The following is a 10,688-nucleotide window of genomic DNA, read 5'->3' as shown; positions in this document are numbered from 1 at the left end:
AATGGAAACAGTGTCAGACCTTATTTTCTGGGCTCCAAAATCACTGCAGATGGTGACTGCAGCCATGAAATTAAAAGACGCTTACTCCTTGTAAGGAAAGTTATGACCAACCTAGATAGCATATTCAAAGCAGAGACATTACTTTGCCAACAAAGGTCCGTCTAGTCAAGGCCATCGTTTTTCCAGTGGCCATGTATGGATGTGAGAGTTGGACTGTAAAGAAAGCTGAGCGCTGAAGAATTGATGCTTTTGAATTGTGGTGTTAGAGAAGACTCTTGAGAGTCCCTTGGACTGCAAGGAGATCAGCCCTGGGATTTCTTTGGAAGGAATGATGCTAAAGCTGAAACTCCAGTACTTTGGCCACCTCATGCGAAGAGCTGACTCATTGGAGAAGACTCTGATGCTGGGAGGGATTGGGGGCAGGAGGAAGAGGGGATGACAGAGGATGAGATGGCTGGATGGCATCACTGACTAGATGGACATGAGTTTGAGTGAACTCCGGGAGATGGTGATGGACAGGGAAGCCTGGCGTGCTGTGACTCATGGGGTCACAAAGAGTCGGACACGACTGAGCGACTGAACTGAACTGAACTGAACAACATCAGAGTAGGGACTGATACTTAGTTTCAACTCCCAAACAGAAAGTTCTCACTGTAGCCCAAATTGCCTTATGTTCAAATCCAAATGGACAGTTCAACTATGTAGTCATTAACCATATTTGTAGAAAGCATCTAATGTGGGGAAATGACTATAATTTATTTAGTTAAAAAAACAGATTTTTAAATAATAAGCATAGCATCATTACAATTAAGTTTCTCTAGAAAAAGACTACACATGTGTATCTTTAAGCTCCTATTTTCTCACCAAAAAATGGGGATGGTGATAATACTTATTCCATAAAATTCTGTGAAGAATAAGTAAAATAATATTTGAAAAGTACTTAGTGTTTGATACATGTAAATGTTTAATAAGCGTCAACTAAGATTATTATTATTAATACCAAATGTGGTTTTCTCTAGCTGAAGAGCTTTACCTCTTTATAACAAATTTCTCAAAGTGGTATTGCCAGGCCACAAGTTACATAAAATTTTAAGGTCTTTGATACACATTACTAAACTGTCTCCCAGTTAGACCAATTTACATTCTAACCAGTAGATAATTTTTATTTTCTTCCTTGTGATTTTCACAAATTTTGTACAATAATCATGTATTACTTCTACAATGAGGAAAAAATAAATTATTTCTTAATGGTCGATTTTGTATGTGTCAAACCAAAGTGACTGGCTTTGTTAACATATAGGAAGGGAAACCAGGACCAAGCATTAGGTGAGGCACCAGGGGGCACAGGACACAAAATCCAGAAGGAAGACCCTGAAGCCCAGTTCACCGCTTGTTCAGCTCCATGAATAAGGACATGCTGTGAAGAACAAGCAGAAGGATGGAGGAACTCTAGAGAAAAATCACACCGGAGAGGCTGCACAGCTTTTGGAAAACACAAAAATGTAACCTCAGAGATCAGTCTCAGCTGCCCTCTTGGGTTCATATGACATAGAACCCTCAGCTCATATTCCTGACACAGTCTCACATGCTACTTACCTTTATTGAGCCAAACAAAAGGCAGGGGTGATTGCACAGCTTTTTAAGAGCTCCGATACATATTAGATGAGAAGTATTTTCCAACAGTCCTTGAAGACAGAATCTGACAGCCTGAGAATTTAACAGTTTTCTATAAAGTGCAATCTGTAGGGCTCCTGGTCGGCAAAAGACTACATTCTCTATTTTAGGAGGGAGATATTGATTTATGACTTCTTGGGTTCTTCTAAGGATGAAGAGTCCAGTGAGGCAAGTAAGTTCAGCTGCTCTTTGCTCTCCTAACTCCCTTTCTTCCTATGGAAAAATAACAAACTTAAAAGTGTTTTAGACAAAAATAATACATGCAGTTAAAAAGAATATTAAATATTTTATCATGATCAAACATTTACTAATTGCTTCCCTTCAGATTTATTTTAAACAAAAATTATTTGAAATACAGTTTAGAATATAAAAAGCAACAATCATCTCTTTAAATGTTTAGCATAATCATTTAATTAATGGAAGCCAAAGTCTTCAAATCCTTGCTTGTTTGGCTATTGCCACCACTGAGAACCACTGGAAATCAATAATCTACAAACTGAACTATCAGAAAGTAAGCTTTTATGTGAAGATACGATGGTACAATAGTCTTAAAATCATTATCAAAGCACTAAAAAAGCAAATTCTTGGAAGAAAATATTTTGACAAGTTACTGATCCTAAAACTAAGCCTTTAAGAAATTACTGGCACAAGGCACTGCTGACTTTTTCAAAATCATTACACATTGTTTGTTCACTATATAATAGTACATCTTTAAAGTCAAAATACACTATGAGTGAAATATATGTTTAAATTCTCTACATAGAATCTTCTAATCTTCTACATCACAATCCTCACAGTATAAGTACATATTTGTTTTTATATAAATCATGGAAAATTTCCCTTATATTTTAAAACTATTTTCAATTTTTATTCCAAAAAAACTGGGTCACAGGTCAGAAAGTACAGTGATGCAAAAATAAGAAAATTAAAGCCAACTTTCATTAACCAGAAATAGCGAATGTTGTCAAAACTTTTTACAAATATCTTCAAAATCATTGTTTGCATAAATGCAAATAGATGTTTTATTTTTATTTGTTACAAAAAACATGATCTCAAATGATAAAGCATCATGGAAACTAGAAACCAGTTTGGTTTATCATCATAGTCCTCCATGTCTGGAGCTTAGCATTTGGCCCACTTCAGGGATTTCATATGTAAATACTGGGAAAATAAATGAATGTGATCTTGTTTTTAAATAATGTATCATAAACATTTTCCTTTCTATGAAATATATGAAATAATTATTTTTATATGGTTCCTGGTTCATGGAAAATGCTCAGTAACTATCTGTTAACTAATCACAGTATTGTATTAATTCTGAGATTTACTTTTTTTCTCACTTTAACTTCTCTGAAATAGGATGCTTTTACAATTGATGACTTCTTACAATTACAACTGACAGTATGTTTTGCTACTGGTACAAAAAATAATGATGCACCCTAGAATTAACAGTATCCTAGATGCAATGAAATATACAACATGTAGCACCTAACAGATTTTCCTATCTTCAGAAATGTTTATTTCCAATTAGTTTGTTTTCCTTAGTTTTAGCTAATTTTTTTTCCCTTACAGCTAAATCTTCAAGCATTTAATAAAAATCTATGACTATTTCTTTATAATAAATTCCTAAAGCTGGTATTTCTAGGCCACAAGATACATTCAAATTTAAAGCTTTTAATACATATTAGCAAACTATCTTCCAATCATACCAATTTTTACTTCAACCAGTACAGGACAGTATTCTTAGGTACATTTGCTATTACAGTGCAAATCTAACCAACTAAAACATCAATAGAAAAGTACAAAAATCACTTCACAGTTATTTACATTTTTCAAAGTCAGTAAAGATAAACATTTTTATATGTTTACTGTCATTTATAATTCTTTGTGAAGGACCTACCAATGAATCTTTTTAAAGTGATAATGTCATTTTACAAAGTAAGAAATGCAAGAGGAGTTGAAAGATTGTGGAGAAAATAAAAAATTCACTCTATTAATTTATTTTTTCCTAAATTAAAATAATACCCAAGTTATGGATGATTTTCCTAGATAAACTGGTCATTTTTAACCTACTTATTAAAGTAAACTATACCTCAGAAGCAGAAGGTTGTCTTGATATGATAATGGGTTCTTCATATATTTTTCTATAAGCTGACAAAGAGCCTAATATTCCTGGATTTACAAAATCAATTAATGTAAAAAATTCTTGGAGATCATTCTGAACTGGAGTACCTAAAGAGATAAAAGTGATCAGAAGGTCAAGTTTGTGTTTTACAATATCAGTTTTTTTAAAGAAATTTGTACTCTCTTCCCTAAGAGGACTACATATAAGCAAAGTCTCAAATTAAGAAAGAGCAGCTAAACGAAGTTTTTAAAAATTAATAAACATGTAAATTTTTAACTCCGGTTGTAACTGTGAACTGAAGTCTTATTTAATACAGCATTTTGGCAGAGTACAGGCTCTAGAGTCTGACTGTGCTGTGCTTAGTCACTCAGTTGTGTCTGACTCTTTGTGACCCCATTGACTGTAGCCCACTAGGCTCCTCTGTCCATGGGGATTCTCCAGGCAAGAATACTGGAGCGGGTTGCCATGCCCTCCTCCAGGGAGAGTCTGACTATTTGGGTTCAAATCCCACCTGTTTCACTTACTCTCTGAGTAACCCTGAAAAGTTACTTACACCAATTTTATTTGCTGTAAAATAGGAATAATAATAGAAGTACTAGGGTTGTGAGAATCAAATGAATTAATTCATGCACTAAGAACAGTGCCTGCAGCACAATAATGTTCCATAGCTGTTATCTGTTACTATTAGAACTGTGGGACTCTGGACAAAGTTGCTTAAGTTCTTTTAAGTTAAACTGGGGATTGTTTTTTCACTTAAAAAAGTGTAAAGATAATAATTTCCCAGTGATATTACAAAGAAAAGTAAAGACAAAGGATGTGAAGTGCCTAACGTTTAATAGACACAATGAAAGGTACCTAATGTTAATCCATTACAAAGTAATCAGATAAAATTGGGATCTTCACTAATCCTAAAGAGTGACAGAGACGCTAATGGATTGATACACCCTGCACATACTACATGCTCAATAACTTTTGGCTAACTAATTTTTAAAGAGACACTAGCATGTTTCAATAATTATAATAATGTCAAATGAATATATAAATCAGCACAGTAAAACAGCATAATTTCAGATGAGTTTCAGACAAGAGACTATAAAAAGTTGTCCAAAGATATAAATAATGTAAGATGTACATTAAAATGCACTTATTTCAGTAACAGATGACACAAACTTTTACAATGTTAGAGAGTTTCACAATCACTTTCTTTGAAATTAAATGGGTAGACCGAGGTTGGACCAATGCTTACTAATTTTTTTAATACATCTAGTTAGTTTTAAATTTTTTTAGACACATCACATTTAAGAAAATACATTTATACTGATATGCATTTTGTTAAGCCTTTAAAAGAATCCATGACAATGATTAATAAAAAAGTGGGGAAACAGGAAAAGCAAGAAGGGAACAAAAGGTACACGGTTCATTGTGATTGGCTTCCAGGCAGTCATCCAAATGATTAATCCAAGCTAATCCTGGTACTTCTGTCCCCTTTGCCAACGACTGATGTTAAGAAAGAGTTTGTCTCAGACTAGGTTCTCAGAAGTAGAGCCTGAGATACAGATTAGCTACACATGATTTATGGAGAAATGACTCAGGAGAAAGGGAATCAGAAAATGCAGGGGAAGAAACCAACAATGTAGCTTGAGTTAAATTACAGGGAGCCTTAGAGCAAAAATTGCACCATATAAAGTTGCTCCTGAAATTATCCTAAGGTGAAGGAGCTGGCATTTTTCACTTGCTGCTCTATATGAGTCAATCATTGACCGAGATGCAAAGAAGAGAAGAAGCTCTCATTCAACCAATGATAATTCTCCAGATAAGGCAGGAGAGTTCTTTAACCAACAGCCCCAGCAGCTAAGGGGTGGGTCCGACAGCTCAGAAAAGGGGAGCTAGGGACGGCACCGACAGTGTCTGCCAAAAGTATGCAATCCATCTTGTCCAGTGAGACATAAGAGGAAGTCAGGAGAAAAAGGCAGAGCCAGCCCCTGTTCTCCTTTAAACATCACCACATCTAGCTGTGATGTCTGGAACTGCTCTGGCCACTTGTTACAAGCATGGGGATGAAGTCAACACCAAACATGGCACAGCAAAGAACAAAAAGAACCAGACTCCTTGACAACACTGTTGAGCTGCTGGGTCACCCCCGGAACCTGTCCTCGCTCTATATTTGCAGTTGTGTGGGAGAATAAGCACATTTAATTCATGTATCTTTACTTGCAGCTGAAATCACCCTGATAAGCAAGGAAAAGAGGCAAAAGCAAAACTGGAAAAAAAAAAAGGTGAAACATAAGATTTGGGGCAAAAAATAAGAAGGAAGTAAAGAAGAAAAAGAAAAGATGGATTTCCCTGGTGGTACAGTGGATAGGAATCCACCTACCAATACAGAGGATACAGGTTTGATCCCTGGTCCAGGAAGATTCCACACACCAGGGAGCAATTAAGCCTGGGTACCACAACTACCAAAGCTAAAGAAGCCACCGTAATGAGAAGCCTAGGCATGGAAAAGAAGAGTAACCCTGCTCACCACAACTAGAGAAAGCCCGCTCACAGCAACAAAGACCCAGTGCAGCAAAAAAGTAATAAATTTCTTAAAAAAAGAAAAGAAGGGGCTATAAGCTAGGCAATACACTAGGATAGTATCATTCCGAGAAGTTGTCACAAATGTCTAGAAATACTTTAGTTCCCAGCTCGCTGCTTTTAGTATTCCTTTCTAATTCTAGACTATGTAGAACCTGTAGAAGCAGCTAAATAATATAACGTTAATAAAAGTTAAGTAAGCAGCAATGTCTGATGACAAGAAAAAAGGAAACACTAAAGATTTTTCAAGTTTGTGTATTTACTAAAATTATTTTCAGAGCTATGGAAGTGAAATTAAGAGAACTTCCTCTTCCTCTACCTCTATCCCAGCAATAACAGCTTTCTGTTTCATTGTTTACTTTTAAGGAGACATAAATCTACCACCCAACCCAAGTACAGGAACACTACCAATAACCTACAGCTATATCCGTGTCTCTGATCTCCATAAAAAGGTGTAAGAGCTCTTTATACATACTCCTCTGTGTATTTTTCCTTTAGATCCAATAATTTCACTTTTAGCAGTCGACATAGAAAAAAGTATGTGCTTGTAGATATTCATCACATTTCAAAATTATGCAATATAATAGAAAAATGTTTACATTAAGTGTATTTTGATGTGCATTATGTGTGTCAAAGAATAAAGATGGACTTTATATGTACTGGATTGGCCAAAAAGTTCATTCAGGTTTTTCCATATGATCTTATGGGAAAACCCAAACAAACTTTTTGGCCAACCCAATATATACAAAAAATAAAGAAATATGCATGTATGTTCTGTGTGTGTGTGTGTGTGTGTGTGTGTGTGTGTGTGTGTGACAGAGAATAATGAAACATGACAAAATGCTAACAGCTCATTAAGAAACTGAGACTAAAGGATGACTTCCATTCTCTAGTTTCTAAGCATGCCATAATACACCAGTACATATATGTATCTGTATGTCTGCATATATTTTTAACTTTTATTCTTCAATAAGAATTTTGCTTCAAATCTCATATTTTTCTTTTTTATACTATAAATAAAGGATATCTAATATCTAATGAAGGCTATTTGACATAATGAGATGTTATGAATTGACTGTGTCCCCTCAAAATTCGTATCTTGAAAGTCCTAATTCCCAGTGTGACTATATTAGAAAACAGGCTTTTTAAGGAGGTAAAGTTAAAGAAACTCATAAGGGTGAGGCCCTAATCCAACATGACTTGTATTCTTTCAAGAAGAAAAAACACACAGGGATATACACACTCAGAGGACAGGCCATGAGAGGACTCAGCAAGCAGACAGGCATCTTCAAGGCGAGGAGAGAGGCCTCAGAAGAGATCAAACCTGCTGACAGCCTGAGACTGGACTTCCAGTCTCCAGAATGGTGGGAAAATACATTTCTGTTGTCATTGAAGAAATTTACCACCCAGTCCGTGGTATTTTGTTATGGCATCCCTAGAAGTTTAATATACCTCTATTAAATTTTAATTTAATTTTAATATTAAAACTTTTCCTGGAGGAAATATTAACTGAATATTCTTCACAGCACAGGGCCAGATAAGAGGAGGAAACAAAATCAAAATTACTTTCATTGGATTCTTAAGATAGCTTTTGAGCACCTATTATGTATGCAGCACTGCACATACTCATAATCGAATGTTAATTCCACAATAAAACACAAATCACCTTGGGAGTAAGATACCCTGCCACTATTAAAAAGAACTTATTAAGGCAATTCTGAGCAGATGAAAACCAACTATAAGCATTTCTAAATATGAGAGCTTACCTAGTGCTAGTTTTCACCTAAATTCGCAGCTCAGGAGCAGGAGCAACCAGGACAGGAAAGCCGAAACAGGGACATCTCTGGTGGTCCAGTGGTTAAGAATCCACCTTGCAAGGCAGGGGACTGAGTTCATTCCCTGGTTGGGGAACTAACCACATGCCACGGAGCAACCAGAGAGCCTGCTTGCCACAACAACAACAGCAAAAAAGGTCCCACATGATGCAACAAAGATCTGCAACTAAGACCCAATGCAGCCAAATACATAAATATATTTTTAAAAAAGAAAGAAAGAAAGCAGAAACAAGGTAAAGAAGACAAAGCACAAATAAAGGGGGCAAGGAAATGACCTTATTGGTCATCATTGGGATAGTCCTGCTGAATGGAGTCCCAGAATCATTTTCTACTGAAAATATTAAATTTATTAATCTCCAAAATATATAAGCAGCTCATATAGCCCAACATCAGAAAAACAAACAACCCAATCAAAAATTGGACAGAAAACCTAAACAGATATTTCTCCAAGGAAGACATACAGATGGCTAATAAACTCATGAAAAGATGCTCAACATCACTATTAGAGAAATCAAATCAAAACTACAATGAGGTATCACCTTACACTGGTCAGAATTGTTGCTGTTCAGTCACTCAGTCATGTCTGACTCCTGCAATCCCGTGTACTGCAGCACATCAGGCTTCCCTGTCCTTCACTATCCCCCAGAGTTTGCTCAAACTCATGTCTATTGAGTCAGTAAGCCCATCCAACCATCTCATCCTCTGTCACCCCCTTCTCCTGCCCTCAGTTTTTCCCAGCATCAGGGTCTTTTCCAGTGAGTTGGCCCTTCACATCAGGTGGCCAAAGTATTGGAGTTTCAGCTTCAGCATCAGTCCTTCCAGTGAATATTCAGGGTTGATTTCCTTTAGGATTGACTGGTTTGATCTCCCCGATGTCCAAGGGACTCTCAAAAGCCTTCTTCAGCATCACAGATCAAAAGCATAAATTCTTCAATACTCAGCCTTCTTTATGGTCCAACTCTCTTTGACTATATGGACTTTTGTCAGCAAAGTGATGTCTCTGCTTTATAATACACTGTCTAGGTTTTAATACGATGGTCAGAATGGGCATCATCAAAAGATCTACAAACAAAAAGGCTAAAGAGGATGTGGAGAAAAGGGAACCCTCCTGCACTGTTGGTGGGAATGTAAACCGATACAACAATTAAGGGGAACAATATGGAGATTCCATAAAAAAAAAGAAACTAGGAATAAATCTACCATATGACCCAACAATCCCACTACTGCGAATATACCCTGAGAAAACCACAATTCTAAAAGACACATGTACCCAATGTTCACTGCAGCACTATTTACAATAGTTAGGACATGGAAGCAACCTAGATGCCCATCAACAGATGAATGAATAAAAATGTGGTACATATATACAATGGAATATTACTTAGCCATAAAAAGGAACACATCTGAGTCAGTTCTAGTGAGGTGAATGAATGTAGAGCCTGTTATAGAGAGTGAAATAAGTCAGAAAGAGAAAAACAGATATTGTATATTAATGCATATATATGGAATATAGAAAAGTGGTATTGATGAACCTATTTTCAGGGAAAGAATAGAAACAGATACAGAGAATGGATGTGTGGTCACAGTGGGGTAAAGAGAGAGCAGAAGAATGGAGCAAGTAGCATGGATATATATACAATGCTGCTAAGTCACTTCAATCGTGTCCGACTCTGTGCAACCCCACAGATGGAAGCCCCCCTTCCTGGGATTCTCCAGGCAAGAACACTGGAGTGCGTTGCCATTTCCTTCTCCAATGCATGAAAGTGAAAAGTGAAAGTGAAGTCACTCAGTCGTGTCCAACCTTCAGTGACCCCATGGACTGCGGCCTTCCAGGCTCCTCCATCATGGGATTTTCCAGGCAAGAGTACTGGAGTGGGGTGCCATTGCCTTCTCCGATATATATACTACCAAGTCTAAAACAGATAGCTGGTGAGAAGTTGCTATGTAACACAAGAAGCCCAGTCTAGCACTCTGTGACAATTTAGAAGGGTAGGATGAAGGGAGGGAAGGGAGGCTCAAGAGGGAGGTGATATATGTATAATTATAGCTGATTTGCATTGTTGTACAGCAGAAACCACACAACACTGTAAAGCAACTTTCCCCCAATTAAAAATCATTATCAGTTCAGTTCAGTTACTCAGTCATGTTCGACTCTTTGCGACCCCATGGACTGCAGCACGCCAGGCCTCCCTGTCCATCACCAACTCCCAGAGTTTACTCAAACTCATGTCCATTGAGTCAATGATGCCATCAAACCATCTATCTCATCCTCTGTTGTCCCCTTCTCCTCCCGCCCTCAATATTTCTCAGCATCAGGGTCTTCTCAAATGAGTCAGTTCTTCACATCAGGTGGCCAAAGTATTGGAGTTTCAGCTTCAACATCTGTCCTTCCAATGAACATTCAGGACTGATTTCCTTCAGGATGGACTGGTTGGATCTCCTTGCAGTTCAAGGGACTCTCAAGAGTCTTCCCCAACACC

The 10,688-nt window shown here is 37.0% G+C and overlaps 1 protein-coding gene across 4 annotated transcripts in view; it reads right to left on the bottom strand.

The window, feature by feature from the left end:
• RAD54B (RAD54 homolog B (S. cerevisiae)) overlaps positions 1-10,688 on the bottom strand; it is a 118,556-nt gene that overhangs the window by 22,410 nt on the left and 85,458 nt on the right. For all 4 annotated transcript variants that reach the window (XM_010833501.1, XM_010833504.1, XM_010833502.1 and 1 more), the window contains 2 exons: positions 3,767-3,906; positions 1,597-1,887 (listed from right to left, as the gene is read on the bottom strand). In XM_010833501.1, the coding sequence (XP_010831803.1) occupies positions 1,597-1,887; positions 3,767-3,906 (431 nt within the window). The remainder of the gene's footprint in view (positions 1-1,596; positions 1,888-3,766; positions 3,907-10,688) is intronic.

Source organism: Bison bison, unplaced genomic scaffold (assembly GCF_000754665.1).
Source record: "Bison bison bison isolate TAMUID 2011002044 unplaced genomic scaffold, Bison_UMD1.0 scf7180017863702, whole genome shotgun sequence".
Lineage (NCBI taxonomy): Eukaryota > Metazoa > Chordata > Mammalia > Artiodactyla > Bovidae > Bison > Bison bison.
The sequence above is the reverse complement of the archived record's forward strand: the minus strand, read 5'-3'. Positions and strand labels throughout refer to the sequence as shown.